The sequence below is a fragment of the Carassius carassius genome, chromosome 30 (assembly GCF_963082965.1).
Source record: "Carassius carassius chromosome 30, fCarCar2.1, whole genome shotgun sequence".
NCBI classification, from domain to species: Eukaryota; Metazoa; Chordata; class Actinopteri; order Cypriniformes; family Cyprinidae; genus Carassius; species Carassius carassius.
The window spans coordinates 12,308,549-12,330,070 of NC_081784.1; the positions used below are offsets into that span (position 1 = coordinate 12,308,549).

The following is a 21,522-nucleotide window of genomic DNA, read 5'->3' on the forward strand; positions in this document are numbered from 1 at the left end:
ACTTGATTGCTGTATGCCCCTAAGACAGCCCTGTTATAACATGTAATACTGCATGGATAACAAAATGGTCCTTACAACACAACAGCAAACTTCAGATAACCCGAAAGTCACAGAAATGGTTAGCGAAAAGTACATGCCCATATATGTATATGCTAGTCAAACAGTTGAAAAAAGTGCAGGTCATGTTATTACAGCCTTTACAGAGTTGAATGCTTAGCAGTGCATGAAATCTCCAGCAGTGTACATGTTTCCCAGTAGATCTGAATGTTAGTGCTCATGACACGGCATCGGTATTCTAAAGTGGGTCACTGCTGGTGACTAAAGTCCGAACTGGAATATAAATATACAGATATTGTTCACATTTGAATATTTTTATTTTAGATATTTTGCCACTAAACTGATATGAAAAATGTAAATAAAACAGGAAATTATGGGTAAAAAAGAGACAAAATAGTACATTTATTATTGAATAAATATTTTATTATTATTACTATTTTGAAATTAATAAGGATTCATTAAATTGATCAAAAGTGACAGTAAAGACATTTATAATGTTACAAAAAATTACAGTTTAAAATATTTTGGTTTAGAATTTTGGTTATTTAGAACTTTATATTAATAAAAGAATCCTGAGAAAAAGTATATTAAGCAGCACAACTATATTTATCAATTATAATAAGAAATGTTATTTGAGCACCAAAGTCAACATATTAGAATGAATTCTGAAGGATCGTGTGAAACTGAAGATTGGATTAATGTTAAAAATTCAGTTTTGCCAACATGGGAATAAATTACGTTTTATTTTATTTTTTATTTTATAAATATGTTTTATATTGTAATAATATTTCACAATATTACAGTTTTACCATATTACTGATCAAATAAGTGCAGTCTTGGTGAACATTTATTTTAAAATATATTAAAAAAAATTATATATATATGAATCATTATGAGACAGAAGTGCATCAAGTGCATTGCAGTGCTTATGCAGAGCTGAAGACAACTCTGAATGAATGCCAAAAGAAAAAAGAATTGTATGGGGGGGGGGTTCTAAAAGGCAATGCTTAAAGGTTCTTCCATTGGATTCCATTCTGTCATGAGCTTCTGGTATAGTAGGTGAGCTAAATGACTAATCTAATAATATCAAGCTTTTTGAGTAGCATTTCAAACTCTCACGTAAACTCTGAAGGTTCTTTTATGTAAGCATTCTCAAAAGGGGGTTGCATAAGCCAAACTTTAGACGCTTAAAGCTATGTTAGTCATGGCTGGAAGAGCAACACTGTATGGTGCTACAATACTTTTACTTAAAGCACAGACCTCAGAGCAGGTTCAAACTTTCCCATCATCCCCAGCTGTGCTGCCAGGAGCAACAAATTCCAGGATGTTTTGCACAAAGGTCAGTTATAGCAGGAAAAAACCATTGTGGCCGATAGGATGAGGATTAAATTCAATAAAACATCTTCTATGTTAGAATGTGCTTTATAAGCAAAGACACACAATTGGTTTATAGACTATTTTAAAGGAACAGGTCATTTGCTCCTCCTTATGTTGTTTTAAACCTGTATGCACTTGTTTCTTGAATGGAACACAAAATGAGCAGAATGTCTGAACTGCTCTTTTCTATCAAATTAAAGTGTATGGCAACCAGCTTCTGACAAACTCCATAAAAGACTAAACAGCAACATAAAAGCATCATAAAATTAGTCCATATGACTTGTGCAAGCAATGTGAAGGCTTTTTGCGAGCCAAATGAAATGTAAGTAATTATTTACTAAATTTGGGACCTTTGGTTACCATTTGCTTTCATTGTAGAGGGCATTCTAATAAATTTACCATTTTGTGTTCCACTGAAGAAAGAAATAATGCAGGTTATGTACTGCTAATGATGACAGAATGTTAATTTGGGTGCACATTCTTTAAGATTTACAACAGGTTTATACCACAAACCAACTTGATATTGAAAAACCACTCCACCTACACAAAATGTTTTTCATGATCAATGCCATTGTGCTTTTCTGAATGTCATAAATAACAACATAAATACATGTAGCCTATGGCAAGCCCCACTCTCTCCCTATTTCCCCCTCCCCCTTTTCGCCAACACATCTCAGTGTTCTATTTCAGCAGCATCTCTCATTCTCTCAATGCTGCAGCATTAGCCTCCATCCCCCATAAAAACACATATCTCTCTCCTATTAAATACAGCCATTTCTCCCCTGTCCAGACGTCTGCAAGCCTTCCAGACTGGAACGCAAACGTCAATATGCAAAAACACATACACAGCCTTACTGCCGCCAGCAAATGGCTAATGTAAATAAACATAATGTCTGATTGTGACCTCACAAAGACAAAATAACAATCCCCTCTTCCTTTGTGATTGCGTTTCTCTGACAAATACTATACTTGTTATTTATTTTTCTCACAGCGCAGGCATCGCTGAAGGAATACTCCAATGGAGACTCAAACCAGGTGAGAAAACCAGGTACTTGAAAACAACACCACCACCAGCGACTACAATGAGGTCGTCAAGAACCCTCCTATCTACTCCTCTGGTTCTTACTCACATGCTCTCGGGACGCTCCTGAGAGGGACAGGGGGGCTGTCCATTCTCAGCGGACTCCACTGCTCCCATCCTCTGCTATATGATCTCCACTGGCACCCGTCTCCCTCCTCCTCCCCTCAACCTGCGCCTCCTGTTCCTCCACGTCTCTCGTCCTGGGGGCCCTTGGGCTGGCGTCAAACACACTGCTTTGCTGCAGTAGATCCGGAGCAGATGGCATCAGGGGCATTCGTGCGACCCACACTCAGCCCTCAGCATCCCTTACTTTAGCTCTCTCTGACTCCTTCTCCGTCTCTGTCTACACTGCATCAGGGGAAGGTTGTGTATCCTTGACAACAATAGAACAGGACTAAGCCTTATGGGTAGAGATGTGGAAGGATGCGAGGCAAGAGAAGCAAGAGAAGAGAGAGGGAGTAAGTGATGCTCCTGCTCTCTAGTCTTCAACTCTTTCTTCTCATTGGCTTGTTGTGGCTTTCAGTGAAACGGCTGCTGGTTTTCTCCATAGCCCTCCCTCTCCCTCTCCCTCTCCCTCTCCCAATCCCTCTCTCTCTCTCTCTCTCTCTCTCTCTCTCTCTCTCTCTCTCTCTCTCTCTCTCTCTCTCTCTCTCTCTCTCTCTCCCCAGGGACCTGAGTGCTTTAGAAGATGAGCAGCATTTCCCTGTTGATCTGAGCTCTCTTGTGCCGACCAGCACACCAAACGCAAACAATAGCCAACCCCACGCCAAACTGAAAGACACCGGTCTCTTTTCCACACACCGAGACACAGAAACTGTGGCATGTGTTCACTCTAGTATTTTGTTATGTAACACCTTTCATAGTTTTTTTTTTTTTTTTTACTGCCCTAAATCCCATCATCTCTCTCCTGTGAACTTAATAGGATAAGAAACTTAACTCTCATGGTCTACTTGTCTCTCAGACCTCCAGGGTATTTAGTGATATCTTGAAAAATATACTTTAAAAAAATGAAAAATGTACTTTATTTACTTGTGCCGTTCCAAGCCTGTATGACTTTATTTCTTCAGCGAAACAGAAAAACATCCAAACAACATTGAACTCCACTGACTTTCATTGTACTGATCACAAAACAATGAGATTTTTCAAAATATCTTCTTGTTCAGTGGCAGAAAGAAATTCATACATGTTTGGAACAACATGATGGTGAGTAAATGCTAAAAGAATGATCATTTTTGGGTGAGCTGTCACTTTAATAAAAAAAGTATTTGTTTCATTCTTCACGATTTTTCACCATCTGGTGAAATATTGATTACAATATAAACAACATTTCAGCCTGATAGCATGCATCCAACATGAAAAATGTTACATTATTTCTGTACATATATAAAAATGCAATGAATTTTGACGTTCTAAGAATGTAAAAAAAGATTCTAGAAAGTGCATTTCTACATTGTGAGGGTTAAAGCTTCAAATATGTATGTCAAATTGGTTTTGAATGGGTCAGAGCAACACATTTAAATAATTTCCCATAATGAAATAGAGCTTACAGAAAAAACAATGTATCTAATAGCAACATCCAAACAAATAAAGCATAAATGAACTGCATGTCCATCAGACTAGCAGACTCTCTGATTTACTACTGCTGTTCTCTCATAGGTTTCAGATCTTTCTATTTGCTAAGGTCAAAGTCATGATATATCAACACCCCTGAGAATAGAAAGAGGTAATGGGAGAAAGCAGCCATCAGTCCTGATGTTCTCAAATTACAGATATATTCAAAATCGCAATGCATATGTTATGAAAGGGTATATTTAGGTGTGATCTGGAAAAATGAAAATGACAATGAGAATGAAAATGAGAGACAACTCAAAGAAAAGCTAATCCGTATTGATTTACAGCATGAGACAACAGCAGTTGTGGGAAATTAGGACACTGGTGGGGGCATCTGAAACATGAGGAATATAAATCTATTGTTCACTCATGAGAAAGCAGAACAAAGAGCTTTTCGCACAGATCTGCCTATTCACTTCCACTCTAAAGCCTGAGGACTGGACAGAGAGTAGGGAAGTCTTCATGCCCCAAAGTTAACTGAAGCTTTGTTTTGTTCATGTGTTAAAGAAACAGAGATTAGTGGGCAGTGACTCTTCAAGAAAAAAAATGAAGAAATTATAGACTGCACCAAACTAATAAAATGAAATAAAATTTCACATAAAGCATTCATTTTTCTACAGCAACACTGTCCAGCCAACAACAGCAATGGAAATTTTTTTCAGAGAAACATGTAAGATGGTAAGATTAGGTTCTCGCATCTGCATTTTGCATCCGTTTATTGGGTAGATAAGATACAAAGGTCTACCTTTGAGGGTCCTACAGTGTAGGACAGGTTTTTTTACCTGTAGGTTATATTCCTGTTCTGGTGTGTTTACAAGCTGTGTGCTGCAGTGGGCAGCAGAGTTCAGTTCCAATGCTGAAAGAAACACATACACACTTGCTCGCCCTCTGCTGTCTGATAGAAGAAATGCAAGCTGAGCTCATCACCTGTCAACGTGGCTGAGTTATTCTGATCTCTATCCCAGTGGTTCCCAAACTTTTCCATTCTACGACCCACCTAGACAAGTGTAATCTATTTCACGACCCACCAAAATATATATATATAAAAAAAAATAAGAAAACGATTGACATTACTTTAAGCCTAATCTTAAAAGTTTGATGACAGAAATTAAGTATTTAATAAAAATAAAAAATTTTCACTACTAATATTTCAGTTTTAATTTTTGTTTACAGACGTTAAAATATGTAGTGTCCATAAAAACGTGAAGCAGGCTCACTCTAGTGAACTGTAATCTGCGCTGCTGTGTTTTGTTGCAGAAAATACATTCATGATCTTCCGTTTGTGTCGGCGAGAACGGAGCACAATCCAACACTTATTTAGAAAAGCATGAGAAGCAAAGCAGAGCTATCTAACACAGTTTTGAGATTAAAATAATTGTGAAATTGGTAAAAAATTATAATAAACAGATGTGTCTCATTTTAAATAATAATAAAAAAAATATATTTATTTTTGTGATGGTTAAATAAATGTTCAGCAATATCTTCAAAAGACTTCTGAACTTTGGCAAATTTTTCTTTAAACAGAGATGATACATCAAGGAAATATTGCAAACTTTTGTACATTTTGTTACGTGGAAATGTTTAAATCTTGTAGTGTTACAATTAATCCTGCATTTGTGCCCTGCTTATGGAATTACATTTGTTTCAATAATAATGAACGAAACTTTATAAAACTGAACGTAACTTTTTCAGAAACTATCAAAAATATGCCATTACAAAAGAAGAAAAACACTATGAAAATGAAAAAAAATTAACTCAGTCGCACAAATTTAACAGGCTCTTCAAATATGCTTCATTCTTTGTTAATGTTTTTCAAAGATTCGTTTTCGCTAATCGTGGATTCTGAATTCATTGCTACAGATTTCGCTTACGTTTCGCAGTTTTTCGTTTGGTGTTTTGACACAAACATCTCATGGGGGTGGTGTTAACAGTGATCTACTCTGATTGGATAGTGAGCTTTTGATGGACAGGTGCTCTCTGACCGGGAAGTACAGACGCCACCCAGTGGCCTCTCTCGTCCTTCACTGTCGTCGCTCTTCTTTTGTATACTTCCTATCTCCTCCGGGGTTCTCGAGACCGGTGAGTGTTGCAGGTGTCGCTCATTTCCCAATCACTCCACGGCTCTCGGCCCCGCCCCACTCGTCACATTCGTGCAGCCCTAGACTGAACTGTGTGAGTGTGTGTGTGTGTTTTTATTGAAACGCAAATTTAGCTGCAGCCAAGTGACTTTGTGTGACCCACCTTGTTCCATTCTGTGACCCACAAGTGGGTCGCGACCCACAGTTTGAAAACCCCTGCTCTATCCAAACACAGCACAACCTCTGATAGATGTGTAATCTATTACAAAAATGCGCACAGATGGAAATCAGTCACCTACAGTAGCGGCAGTGCACTCCATAGCAATACAGTATCTTAAAACAACAGAAAGAAGTGACTTCAACCACTAAAATCACCTTGATAACAGTTGGTTTTCAATTAAAAATATCTACAAAAAAGAATTTAGTCCTGAGAAAAGTTCTAGAATCATTTGCTTGATTTGACATTTTGTGGATTTAATGACTTTCATATATTTTAAGCATGAATTAAAATGATTTTAGGGCCACTTTATTCAGCTTAAACAGTGGTGTTAAATGCACACAAAGCCTGATGTCAAAGGCAATAGTCTACATGGCAAAGTAATTTCTGGGTGCTTCATAAAACTATTACAGACACAGAGGAAACAGGGTGACGTGACACACAGCCAAGTATGGTTACTCATACTCAGAATTCATGCTCTGCATTTAACCCATACAAAGTGCACACACACAGCAGTGAACACACACACACACACACTATGAACACACACCTGGAGCAGTGGGCAGCCATTTATGCTGCAGCGCCTGGGGAGCATTTGGGGTTCAGTGCCTTGCTCAAGGGCACCTCAGTCGTGGTATTGCCAGCCTGAGACTCAAACCCACAACCCTAGGGTTAGGAGTCAAACTCTCTAACCACTAGGCCACGACTTCATTGAGGTACTCTGTGTACATACTGTACATGCAGTGTATGGCACAAATCCCTTGGGATCATCACTGCTATTATTATTATCAGCACAGTCAACAATACCCTCCAAACGCATAGTGAAATTACGTCTTACAGTCAGATCGATTTAAATAATCTAATCAGTATATAGATTCTGATGAGTGTGATGATTAAGAACAGACTAGATGTATGAAAGCATTTGAAAGCAGCTTCATGTGAATTGTAATGCCCACGCAGGGAGGGCATATGAGTGGTAAAAGTTGTGTGCTCTGCGTGACTGCGCCTCATCCAAGGTTCTTAAAATAACCACAGTGCGCATGTATGAGTGTACAGTATCTCTACACTTGTGGCATCCTCACAATCTTCTAAAGATGAAAAAACTGTACACTGTTAAACAGTAAGCTCACTCAGTAAATAATTATATCCTACCTTGCTGAAGGCTCAGAGTGCTGTAGCTGTTGGATTTGAGGAGGCGCAGGGGCAGCAGGGGAAGCCTCCAGTAGACCATCAGGAGCAGGAGGAAGGGTCTGAGGCTCAGGGGGAGCCCTGTCCCGAGGGGTAGGGGGCGGTGTGGGGAACTCAACTGTGTCCTGGAGCAGGTGGGCAGGGAGGGCAGGAACAGTGTTGTGCTGTGGTAGGGGTGATAAGGGAGAGGGGACAGGCTCACTCCTCTCAGCAGCTTCTACCAGAAGAGACCTGCATAACACCAAAAATTCACAGGCGTTTAACACACATAGGGCAGGGTGAGGAGAGACGCACTGGTACCTATGAAATCATTCACATAAGAACCATTAATAACATAGTACACAAACCAAAATAAGGTGCTGAACTCAGACATCAGCTAAGAATTTTTTTTATTCTTATTTATATTCTATATAATTTTTTTTAAACAACAAATCCAACAAATAAACAACTTTTCTTTTTTATAGGCTTCTGTTCAAAAGTTTGGTGTCAGTATGATTTAAAAAAAAAATATTAATTTTATTCAGAAAATAAATTAAGTTACAGTAACAGTAAAGATATGTATACATTCTATACAAAACTTTTAAACATTTATACAAAAGATTTATGTTTCAAATAAATGATGCTCTTTTGTACTTTGTATTTATCAAAGAATCCAAAATGTATCATAGTTTCTGCTAAAGTATTAAACAACCATTTACTACATCAATAATAATAAATCTTGAGCACCAAACCAGCATATTAAAAGGATTTCTAAAGAATCATGTAAAACTAAGACTATTAACGACTGTTAAAAGTTCTGTTTCGTTATCAGAGGAATAAATTACATTTTAAAAATGAATCAAAATAGAAACAATTATGTAAAATTACTATACTTTAAAATACTTTATTTACTGTTTTTTTAATGGTCCAATAAATGCAGTGTTATTGAGCACAAGAGTTAAAAAAATTAAAAACTAAACTAAAAAACTAAAAAACATTATAATGGTAGTGTATTTTCTATGAATAATAAATCAGTCAGTTCTTCAATTTATTTTTCTGATGAACCACATAAGATACATGTTGTATATATAAATGTATACAAAAAATATATATTTTAATAAATTTTTATCATATTTTTCATAAAATAATAAATCACAATGTTATTTATGATACTACCATCCCTCCTGCACTCTTGGCATGGGGAAAAATGGCAATAGCTAAGCACCATCACAGACAAAGTCTAATTCAACAGGCAGAGCAGCAGACAGCCCTTCAGCTGCTCCTGTCAAGGGGTGTGCCTCATGTCACATACTAAAAATACAACTCACTCCACCACACATCCTAAACAACTGTACATAGCTCTGCACTATCACATCAGAAACAGTTGTAGACAGTTTGTAAAAGTGCCCTCTAAATAGGCCTATGCACACATCAGAGTATCATGATCCTCTCCTTCCTTTGCTTTAGCTGGATAGTGGGAGATTGCATGTTACACATAACCACAAAACACAACTTTAATGAACAAAATAATGTTTTTAATGTACCAGAGTTATGAGGAAAGGCGCAAATACAAAATCTAATCTCCCAGGAGCAGCTGTGTCTATAGGAATGAGTGCATACATCGTTGTTAATAGCAAACAGACAGCACTAACAAAGGCAGCAGGGAGGAGCTGGAGTGTTACAGCCGTAAAAATAACAACGTCACTACTGTTAGCACAGCCGCCAAACAACTTTTTCACAGTCCTATATACACACACTCCATCAAACTGACTGACAGCAAAAGCTAAGATGAGCTGTCACACTGTTCTCTTTTAACAATGTTCTCTTTTAATAATTGCAATTATTAGGGTCTATTGTCTTATTTTATAATGAAAAATTGTTAAACATTTTGACTAAGAGTACCATTTCAAAGCTTCACTGACACAATTGTTCCATTAACTCAAAATAATTGCAATGGCTAACATTTGTTGCCATGGTAACTGTTGCTGAGCTCTTGTCATGCTTCACAAGGTTTCCAAGCCAACCCTAAACCCTCCCCCTCCCCCCAGCTCTCTCTCTCTCTCTCTCTCTCTCTCTCTCTCAGGAGCCATTGCATCCACACAGTTTCATCCCCTCATTAAAGTGGATTTATAAAATAGAATGAAATTAAAATCTAATGTGGAACAAGCTAGCTAAATGACATGCAATAATGCACTACATAAAATGTGTAAAACACAGAAGCCTGTTGTAAAGGAAGGGACATGATGTGTGGCCAAGTATGGTGACATACTTGGAATTTGTGCTCTGCATTTCTCCCATCCAAGTGCACACAAACAGCAGTGAGAAAGTGATCAAACACACACACACACACACACACTATGAACACACACCCAGAGCAGTGGGCAGCCAATGCCGCAGCAACCAGGGAGTTGGTGCCTTGCTCAAGAGTCTCACCTCAATCGTGGTATTGAGGGTGGAAGAGGGCACTAGTCATTCACTCCCGCCACCTACAATCCCTGCCGAACCTGAGATTCAAACCTGTAACCTTTGGGTTACAAGTCTGACTCTCTAACCTTTAGGCCACAACTGACTAATGGTTAGAAAGTGTATTTGACCTATTTAGTAACTTTGTGGTAGGCACTGTAAAAAATTAGCACAAGCTCTCAAATTTAACATTGCCATGTTTTTATTCAGCTGTTGTGGGTGAGGCGCTAACACCAAGATGTTATCAGTAAATTTGCAACTTCCTAAATAACAACAGAAAATAAACTTGTTCTCTAGATTCCACTGAAGTGTAACCAAAGAGTTTTAATGAAATGGTAGCTGTGCAGGCTTTTATTAAAATCTGCACAGTTATCTCAAAAAGATATATCATCACAAACCATCTGTAATTAACATCTGTCCAAATATCCACAAGGCTGTACTCTCCAGCAGTTCAAACTATTAGTAAAATCAAAAGAGAAATGTTACATTTTAAACAGAAAAGAAGGTATGGAACTCACCCGAGATCAGTACCCAGAGTAAAGTGTGTTACTATACTTTTAGGCAAGCCACTCAAAATTCCTCAGACAGCCACTTCACATTCCTTTTCTCATTTATTTATTCGTATCTCATCTCTCTTTCTCTGAGTCTCGAGAGTAGCTATCAATCTATCTTCCTATCTATCTATACACACACACAGAATAATATTCTTAACTGGAACGGCCCTGAACAATAGCTTTTGTTCCACACTGACAGACCTCTCGGTATGACCTCATGTGAGGGCGTTGGTGCAAATAGCAAACACATATGCATGCTTAAGCAAGACACGTGCACAAACACACACATACTGACAGATACATGCAAAATTCCCCTAGTGGCAAGCAACAAAGAGTGGGCCATTCAGGAATACTAGAACAAATGCACACAGTAAAAATTTTGCTGTCTTCTTTCCCCTCATTCTCACTGCCTTTCACTATCCACCACTCTCTTTTTCCTTTGATCTTTCTTTCTCCCTGGATCCGGCATGTCTTTCTAAATGAGGTGCTAGGCTAAAACCTCTGACTGACAAGCACCAAGTGATCCATTTTCATCTGTTGTGGCTGCTGCAACAGAGCAGCTTTAGACTAAAGAGAGGCAGTGGGGAGTAATGATAAAACGAGAGAGGATAAGTAATTCCCCTAACACAATGTTCCTTAAACATGTCCTTCAAAAGAATTCAACAAATCAAGGTCTTTGATCACCCATGTAGCATTTTTATTTTTTACTTAAGCAATGAAACTGACAAAATGCGTTACACAATATCAGATTTAGCCCATCCAGACAAAAACCGAACTTACAAATTTCCAAAAAAGGGATGCCCCCAACTGTACTGCATGATCCTTCTATCAAAAATGTTGTTCACTGTACCTAAACTGAACTATTTTGGCATCCTGTAGTCTAAATAGTCATTATTTAAGAGGGATTTATTTGTGGCAAGTAGCAACTAACTCAATAACAAACCAAGAAAGTGGTAAATAATTTCATGAAAGTGCATAAGGAGCATGTAAGTCTCACCTGCAGTCTAGTGGTTCTTCTGGCTGCTTAGTAATAGGGGTAAAACTCTCCTCAGGTGCAGGAGGAAAACTCTCCTCAGGAGCCGGGGGAAGACTCTCCTCAGGAGTAGGAGGAAAACTCTCCTCAGGAGTAGGAGGAAAACTCTCCTCAGGAGCCGGGGGAAGACTCTCCTCAGGAGCCGGGGGAAGACTCTCCTCAGGAGCAGGAGGAAAACTCTCCTCAGGAGCCGGGGGAAAACTCTCCTCAGGAGCAGGAGGAAAACTCTCCTCAGGAGCCGGGGGAAAACTCTCCTCAGGAGCCGGGGGAAAACTCTCCTCAGGTGAAGGGGGAAAACACTCCTCAGGCGCAGGGGGGAAACACTCCTCAGGCACAGGGGGGAAACACTCTTCAGGAGCAGGGAGAAAATATTCTTCTGTTGGGGTTCGGAATTCTAGTTCAGCCTGAGGCAAACCGTGGGTCTCAAACAGTCTGGAGAGAAAATAAACAGAAATAGCAGATGAACAAATTATGCTTACTGTTTGTCTCAATTCAAATGCGTTATAGCCTGTATGCATGAACGCTTATGTCTCACGCTAACATATGGGAAAGCCCAGTGTGTGCTTGACCATGGGTTTGAAATTATTATTTTTTCATGAGTTGATGTCACTGTTTAGGTCACCCTCAGGAGATAATGGGCTGTAGTACTTGTACTTGGCTCCATTTTCACTCAGAACACCATATGAGCATAAAATATTCATTTTTGTATCAAGTGTCAATGGAAAGCACTACATTTCTTTCAACATTGAGCGCAACTAAGTCATATTGCCTTGTTGTCTCTAATTTTTAAAACAAACATCGATTTGAAAATACCTTTTTTTTGTAGATCCACAAGTAGTCTCATCACTGTGCTCTGGAATGATCTGAGACATGGAGGCTGTCTCCTTCAGAGCTCTGAGCCAATCAGAACCTTCAGAGGAGTTGACTGTATCTGGCCTCTCAGGTTCAAAGAATGCACTAAGGACTTGGCTGTCTGAACTGTGGATAACCTGCGATAGTTCTACTGCAGCTTTTGACACCTTTCTGACTTCATCTTCAATAGCTTCACTGTCATCTTTTTGTATTGCTTTATTGATTAGAAGCCGTTCTGTGTCTCCAGGAGAGTTATCTGCTATATCAGGACTTTGCTCACTGCTACTTTTAACTGTATTTGTGGTGTTTTGATGTAAAGTTTGGATAAAAGACTTAGTGGGATGCTGACTAGACTGTTGATTGACTGTAGGAGGGAACTGGAGGGAATCTTGGAGGTCAGACACTAAGCAGACAGAGGTCTTAGGATACAACATTGATACCACCTGTTTCATTTCTGTCAGTGTCCCATTAGAAACGTCTTCAATTTGCTGGTCTACATTATCAACTATTGAAAATAAAGACTGCTCCTCCAACTTGCTTCGGTTTTCTTTGTAGATGTTTTTTATCTCTACAGACCCTGAAGACTTAGGTCCAGCCCCTTCGGACATTTTTGTGTGATCCTTTTCAGTGGCCTTGTTCTTTTCCTCATTTGCCATCTGTTTACTTATCTCTTCTTGAATTCCTACTCGCTGATGTAAGCCATTTGAAACTGTGTCTTCTTCTTTCATAGTACTGATTGTGTTTTCAGTGTCTAAACAAGTACCTACATGTTGTACCGGCATGAGCTGCTGTTCAGAACACTGTGTATCCTGCTCCTCTGTGTTTTGGGTACCATCTGGGAATTGCTCTGACAAATGCCTATTAAGCTGCTCCATCCTCCAGCTGGCTGTCTCAGATTGGGGAGTGGGGAGTGGTTCTTGGGCACCTTTAGAGGCCTGATCCACACTTAACTCTTTTTCCTCTTTAATACTTTTCTGGAGCACAGAAGCAGAAAAAGAGGATGTCATGGTGGAGATCTGACAATCAGAGGGATGAAAAATATACTCTTTCTCACTCACAAACTTATGTTGCTGCTGGAGATCTTGGGACTGTGAAAATGTCAAGTCTGACTGGCTCAAACCTCTTGGATCTTGTGTGAGGTCTCTGTCAGGTGAAGCATTCACCACTGCAGGCAGGGTCTGAACAACGACTGGAAAATATTTTTCAGTTAGTGCCCCTCTACAACCCAAAGCCTCCTCTGTAATCACTTTGGAGGTTAAACCAGGATCAGGCATAGGGATACACTCCAATCTTCCTTCAGGAATGGTTTCATCTACAAGTTTTTTTTCTCCTGATAGAATGAAGAGATTTATTAATGTCTGATTTTCTCCTCGTGTTTGATCAGCTTTTTCTTTTGCAGCAGCCTCATCCTGTTCTTGAGAGTTATTTGTTCTCTTTTTACTATCCTCTTCTGCAATTAATTTTACATTGTGTACCTCATTTTTTTGCACACACTCCCTGTTTTGCTCTCCTCCCATTATCTGTCTGGAGCCTTTGGATACATCTTTATTCAGTTTTACATTGTCTACAGACACATGTTGAACAGGATCCTCAGTCAGAAGTGTAACGAGATTGTCCTCCAAGTTCATCAGGAGTGGATCACATTTGATTTCATCATTAGGACTTTGTTGAATTGTCAAAGCAGGTTGATAATGAAGCATTTCAACAGGGTAGGGAGGATCATCTGCATTTTGAGATCTTAACATCTCTTTATTCACATCTGACTGTTGATTCGTTTTGTCTGTAATATTCTTTACAATATCTGTGTCAGGATCAAACACACAGTTCACCCTGCAATCTTCTCTGGGTCCTGCTACAGCAATATCACAGTCATTCATGAACTCACAGTGACTCAGTATTGGGCCAGGAGCCTTTAGTACAATGACAGACACATCCCTGCCATGACTGTTAGTGCTTTGTGTGGTGGTTGAGGAAAGATCCCTTTGTGCTGGTACTGTAGTCTCCGCTGCAGGAAGAGAAGGGACTGTTGTGTCGCCAGCATCTGCTGCATCATTTTCCATCCGGTCATTACTGTACTGTGATTCAGTCTGATAGGGCAGCATGTCTACACACTCAGCTGCTTTGAACAGAAACACCATCTCATAGGTTGTAGTAGGCTGCTCTTTGTTGAATTTCTTATCTGGTTGAATGCAAGGGCACATTCTGTCTATGTCTGTGGCAGCTGCTGGAGACATGGAGCTGGTCTTTACCTGTGACTCAACTTTACATGTGCTTTTTTCTGGCTTTTGCTCTCGACTGTCATTCACAAGATTCTCTGAATAACCTGGACATGTTAGTTCTATATCACCTGCTTCAGGTAAACCACACCCCCTTGATTTAACAATCTCTTCATCCAGCTTTTCCTTGGTGGTAAGTATAACTTCAGTATGTCTTTGTTCAACTCCTTCAGACACAGGCATATCAGCCCACTCACCATGCACAGCAGGGCTGCTGTTATGACGCACTTGTGGAGAAACATCCTGTAGTAAAACACTATTATTCTCAGTGGAAGCTGACTCATCTGTATTATTTGGAGTGATATGAGTAACATTCATACATTCTTTATGTTCTTGTTTCTTTTTACTTACTTCAGTATCTTCCAGAGTTTCATTAACCACATCTTTAGCTTCAGTAACACCGGTGGTATCACCTGCAGCTGACAGTGATGAAAATATAACGGGATTTCTCTTGCTGACATCAGGAGATTCATCTGTCGCTTTTCCATCGTCTTTACAGCTACTAACAATTACATTAACATTTTCTCCAGGTTTTACAGTAGTCTCACCATGCATTTGGGGTGTACTGGTCATTTCCCTGCAGTCTTTTGACTCTTTAAATGTAATTTCCACTTTTCCTCTCTGATTTCCATTGTTTTCCTCTTTACCTCCTTCTTCGGTGGCAGTAGGTTCATTTTCTGTTCCATGCAGGTCAGAATTTCTCTGGTCAATGTTTGATTCTGTCTGAAGAGGAAGTGCTGGTTTGCTGAGGCTGAGAAAACCTTTAAAGTTGAAGCTAGCCTCTTTTACTGGATGATGTAGACTTTCAAATACCATCAGTGGGGGCAGAGAGGCACATTCAGTCATTCGGCATTTCAATGTTGCATCCTTTTGGTTCTCAAAAGAGTTCTGCATACCTTTTGGAGACATATGCCCTTCCACTTTGATACAACTTGCGGCGATCTCCTTCATGTTTACTTGTGGCTTAGTTGATTGAGATGTGTCTTCACCTGTAGAAGTTGTTTCTTGGTTTTGTTGCTGTGTCTCTGTTTTGATGGATGTGTCACAGCTTGTGGTTCTAGTCTGTGAAGAGCTCTGTACCTGTTGATCACTGGCTTGCGCAGCGAGACATTCGTTTTCTAAAGAAACTGCTGGTGGAAGTGATCTATCAGTGCCTGGCAGTTCTGCTTCTGATGCACTTGGGCTCGGATTCAGATCAGTCTTTTCCCCTCTCTGTGCTTCTGTCTTTGTAGAGTTTATGTAGGAAAGAGGAGGGGATGGGCTGATGGAGTCGCAGTCGTTTATTCTGCTGATGCTCCGAGGAAACGGGGCTGTGCCGGCTGTGACAGGATGGATGAGGTCACTCTGGTCTTGTGTTGCTGCTGGTGATGCTGTGATGCAGTGGGATGAACATGTCTCAGTTGCTGCCTCTGTCTGTGACACCCTGCCAGCATGTGCTGCGTTCTGAGCTCCACCTTCGCTTGTCTTTTTCCCCTTCTCTTCGATCACTCCTTTTCTCTCCTTTGATCGTGAACTCTCCACTTTCCAGTCACACGTTCCACGGATGCCTGGAGAGGAATAGGTGACAAGAGCTTTGTCCTCTGTATCGACTGTGGCTGTATCCTTATCTCTGGTTGGGGAGAGTGTGATCGCCAGACCCCCTCCCTTCCTCTCACTCTCTGTTGTGTTGTGTGGCATTTTTTTGCCACAGCTCTCCACAGTCGCCTCTTCTTTCTGAACAGGTGAGCACTTAATGTCTGGAAAAATTACTGAGGTGCATTTTTGTACCTTTTCAGCTATAAATTCACTTACTGTTCCCTCTTAGCTCGGAGACTCATCTGCTTCCAGCACGTCCGATTCTTTCTCTGCTGCTTGTAATATTAATGCAGCACTTTGGAACACATCACCTCTCTTCTTCTCTCCCTCGCTCTCTATCATTTCCGGCGTCGTGGGTGTTGTTTGTAGCAATGTGGAAGCAGTGGACTCTGCTGAAGCCCATTCAAGGGCACTCTCTTCCTTCTCCTTCTATTCTCTTCATACTGACTCGACTCAGAGCATGTGAATTCACCCACAGTGGTGCGAGTGTGCCAGCTCCACCACTTAAAGGAGGTCCCTTCTCCTGCTCCAGAGGATATGTTCAGGGGCTGTTTTAGCATGGCAGGAATCAATCACAACAGCAGATGCATCAGACACATTTTTCTCATGCTTCCCCCCCTGTTGTACAGTAGTTGTGGTGTATGGTTTCACCTTCTGATATTGATTTGCAGGGTCCATCTGTCTGATCCCGGCCATCATTATGCTCAGGCCCCTGTGGGGAGTCCAGTAACAGGGCAGGTGGAGCCTCAGCCAGGGAAAGATGAGCTTCGGGTTCTGGAGGTGGGAAGCAGATCAATTGTTTATCCTCAGGACTCAGCTGTTCTAATTCCTAATTCCTGTCTTTGGTGGTCAAGGCTTGATTTTACTTTTGTGTTTGCTTCTGTTAATTTATCCACTGATGTGTCCCTGAATTCACCTGTTTCTGTTTATTTGGTTGTATGCTTATTTTAGCTTCTAAGTGCAACGTGTGACCAGAATGTTTATCTGTATTTGTTGATGGGCACGTCAGTAAATCACTAATTGACTATGTGTCTCTATTTTTATTTCATCTGAATTCTGAATCATCTTTGTAGCTTAGGGAGAACTTTTATATTCTTCATTCAAAGGATTTGTCTCTTGTATTACTCCTGCTTCTCTCTGGGGTTTCTGATATAACATTTATTCTGTCTTCATCTTGTGGACTCTCACCCTCCAGGGTGTATTTTGAAGAGCAGATATGTTGTATTGTATTGATTGCTCCTGGGTAACTGTTTCCTTTTCCACATCAATCTCTGATGTTGTTTGATTACCTGGCCTTATGCTTTGTGTCTTTTGTTGACCAGCTATGCTCTCAGTTGTGTCTATTTTTGTCTCTATCTCTAACTTTGTTTGCTGTTCTGCCTCTGACAGCTGGCTTCCTTCTTCTCTGTGATTTTCTGTTACATCCTCAGATCCAGCTGCACATGTATTACTTTGCTTTCTTCCTAGAACATAATCTCCGAAGCTAACCACCTCCTCTTCACCTGCTGTTAAGTCATTTGTGTGCACTCCATCATTTCCATGGCAACCTTCATGAAATTCGGCAGGTTTATGTGAAGATGAACCAAAATCCTTTCTGGCTTCAGTTTTCTCGGTTTGATCTTTTTCATAACTTTCAGGCACAGTTACAGAGAAACACCTGTCCAGATCACCTGCACTCCATGTGTCTGCTTGGCAGGATATGCCAAGAGCAGCCATTTCGTCCTCACATTCCCTTAAAGCTTCCTGGTGTTCATAATCCCTCTGTGCAGCCAAAGGATTGAGGGACAGAACATGTTGCTGAGATTTGCTAGATAAGTGAGCTTGGGTCAATGATGCGGTCTCAGTGGAAATTTGGTCACCATCACAACTATCAATGTTTATTCTATACATTAGAATAAAACTGCTCTGAGAAACAGTCAAAAGCACTCCACTCCACCTCATGCCAGAGACAGGATGAGAGTTAATGCACAGGCAGAACTAATCGCTTTAAAAGCATAAACACACACACACACACACACACACACGCACACTGCAAAATAATACACTGCAAAAATAAAATAGTCATCTTAAAACAAAGTAAAATACAGGATAAGACATTTTGTTTTTATAATATACTGTATATTGAATTAAGATTATACTTCATACCTCTGTGAGAGTGTTTTTTGTTTTAAACATAAATCTAAACAATTTTAGTGAATTACTGTTGGGAATTAATAAATGTCATTCAAGATATAAAATTATAAAAATAAGTATTTTTATCATTATTCTGTAAATTTACATTGTTTTAAGGATGTTTAGATAATTAAATAAGAAACTAAATATTATTTTTCTTCAGTGTTAGAATTTGTTATTTATATTTATTTCAAATTCATGAATATAAATCACTTGCAATCATGTTACTTTTTCAATGAGATTATATAATCAAGATGCTTTTGAAAAGGTGAAATGAGAGTGGTTGCTAAGTAAAAGCATTCATAAAGACATAGCCTAAAGACTTATGGACTTGGCAGAAAAATCACATCCTGTTTTAGAGCAAGGTTAAATTAAATTAAATTAAATTAAATTAAATTTTACAATATCTTAGCAGACGCTTTTATCCAAAGCGACTTACAGTGCATTCAGGCTATCAATTTTTACCCATCATGTGTTCCCAGGGAATCGAACCCACAACCTTGCGCTTGATAGCGCAATGCTCTACCAATTGAGCTACAGGAACACTATCAAGAATTATGACGCTATTAGAAACCCATTAAGGACCTACTGTATTGTAACTGACTACCTATACGAATGACAGAAGAACACCAGCCAAAAAACCTGCTAGCAACCTTATTACAGCAGACATCTTAGAGCCTGGTGAATCACTGTGACTCTGCATGTCACGTTTAAGAGCTGAAAAACAGTCAGTGACTAACATCCCAATAAAGTAGCCTAAGCTGATCTAATATGACAACCATGCTTCCCTGTCTCACCTTGTGCTTCTTTCTGTCCCTCCTGGGGCATTAACTGAATGGAGACAGCTTTCCTAACACATTTGTGCCTCATGTCATTTTAGACTAAAAATGCATCAATCATCTTCACCTCAAATGGAAACAAATGAGAAAGCAGATTCTCATGGGTTTTTCTCTGATTGGACCACATCACCCATGTGATCTTAAAACTTGCTGATATGGATGACGACAGGCTCAACCACGCAGTCTTTTTCTTTTTTCAATAAATGTTTATGATTGGAAGCTGACACTCCATAACAGAGGAGGCACGACAAAAACTTTTAGAACCCTTCTCTGGCATAACTGGAAAGTCAGACAGCTGTAATGCAGTTTAAGTTACAGCAATTATGCTTGTATGTGCTAAAACTTACTTGAGGTCATATTGTAGGTCTGAATGAATTACAGAACTGCAGCCACTCCCTACTGCACTGTCAGGCAGAATTTCAATACCCAAAATATTTCTCCCCTTGCCTTAGCATTTTTATGTAGCTTTTATAGCATAAAACACAATCTAGAATAAGTAAATATTAATATTAATAAAAACATAAATAATATAAAAACATGTAAAGTTCACACTAACATGATGTAGGCCATTTTTTACACGAAGTACCCCCTTAGAACATGTCAGGTATGTCAAGTATGAATGTAGACCTCATATGTCTGTGTCTGCACAAGTCTACACAATTGCAGCCAGATGTTGATAACTCTCGCAACAGGACAAAAAAATTAAAAAAGAAAAACACACACACCAAAGGACCACAAATATATGTACACCTCACTTAAACGTGGCTTCCTGTTAAAGAGGACACCTCTCAAGCTGTATATCGATCTATTGTGGTAAACCATAAACTTTCCTCTCATGCGTGTTAGAGAGTTATGTCAGCTCCCCGATCAAAGCACAACCAAAAACAATGCTAGTATAGTTCACAGCAAACCAACTCAACCAGCTTTAAAGGGCAAACATGTTCAAAAGACCATTAACCCAGCTAGCACAAATACATTTGTTTTTCCAGTTAAGAAAAGGTTGTGAAAACATTTTGAGCCTAAATACTTAACATGACAGATGATGTATTCATGTATGTAAATAAAATATGTTTGTATTGTTTATATATATATATATATATATATATATATATATATAAATACATATTATGTTTCAGAAACATGTTCAACCTGTTTTAGAGACATTTCTAAATGTGTTTACCATTAAAAAGCAAGCTGTTTCTTGTTGCATTGTGCAAACACATAAAATTATATAATTAAAAAATACTTTTCCATTTATATTACATTTAAATGCACTGATTACATTATATAAACCTAAAAAAAAAAGTTTTGTTCCATATTAGTAAAATATAAAAGCATAGCATGTATATACAGTAGGCTACTTTAAGTAGGTATGTTTATTTTTCTTAAATAAGATGTATTTGCAACTTAAATTTTTTTCTGTCAAAGTTGATGTTTGGTACTGATCTTTTTGTAATCCAAAAACATATAATGCACATTGGTTACACAGTTTTTCTTATTTTCTTTTTTTATGTTTGTTAAACTTGATTAACAACGTACTGCACATTTTAAACTGTAAAAAGTTTTTGTGCTTACTGAAACTCCATTTTCACTGCAAGTGTCACACCCAAAACAAAATGGAACAAAAGAGATCTCACCAAAATCTAATACATTTATAAAAACATGAATACACTTTGGCCAAATTAACAATGTCTGACTGCTATCTCTCTGTCTCCATTTGAATTATTCCTCTGTTACCTCTTCATGAGGCCCACTACTGGTGGACTGGCCCTTATGTAGTGCTCTAAGCCTGCCAGCAGAGGGTTGGCAGTGCCACCCAGTGCACAGCCTTCATTTCACCCAAGCTGTCCTGCTCACAACTATACACAAACAAATACCCATAAATATAAGCCGCATAAATAAGAAATTTAATTAATAATCAAGCTGTAAAAGAAATCTAAGACATATTTTATCAAAATCATTTTGGGACAAACATTTTGTCCACTATCAGGCTATGGTGATGCATTGCATGATTTATTTACATGAAATTCACAACATTCACAGATTTTGTACTTTTATTTCCGAGAACTTATCATATGTCTACAGATAGAAACTTATTAGGTAGAAACCTAACTGCAGAAATTACTTGGAAAACTCTTGCTGTAATATACACTATATACTACTACATAGT

The 21,522-nt window shown here is 39.0% G+C and overlaps 1 protein-coding gene across 6 annotated transcripts in view; it reads right to left on the bottom strand.

Moving 5' to 3' along the window:
• The window catches only part of LOC132110641 (transforming acidic coiled-coil-containing protein 2-like), a 43,379-nt gene extending 22,193 nt beyond the window's left edge, over positions 1 to 21,186 (bottom strand). Inside the window, exons 1-4 of one of the 6 annotated variants that reach the window (XM_059517417.1) lie at positions 15,118 to 16,614; positions 12,452 to 15,009; positions 11,603 to 12,070; positions 7,574 to 7,840 (exon numbers count right to left, since the gene is read on the bottom strand). In XM_059517417.1, coding sequence (XP_059373400.1) covers positions 7,574 to 7,840; positions 11,603 to 12,070; positions 12,452 to 15,009; positions 15,118 to 16,443 — 4,619 coding nt within the window. In that variant the 5' untranslated portion in view covers positions 16,444 to 16,614. Of the gene's footprint in view, positions 1 to 7,573; positions 7,841 to 11,602; positions 12,071 to 12,451; positions 16,629 to 21,089 lie in introns of those variants that run through there. The other 5 variants (XM_059517419.1, XM_059517418.1, XM_059517415.1 and 2 more) reach the window with 5 other exon arrangements.
• Positions 21,187 to 21,522: the final 336 nt, after the last annotated feature.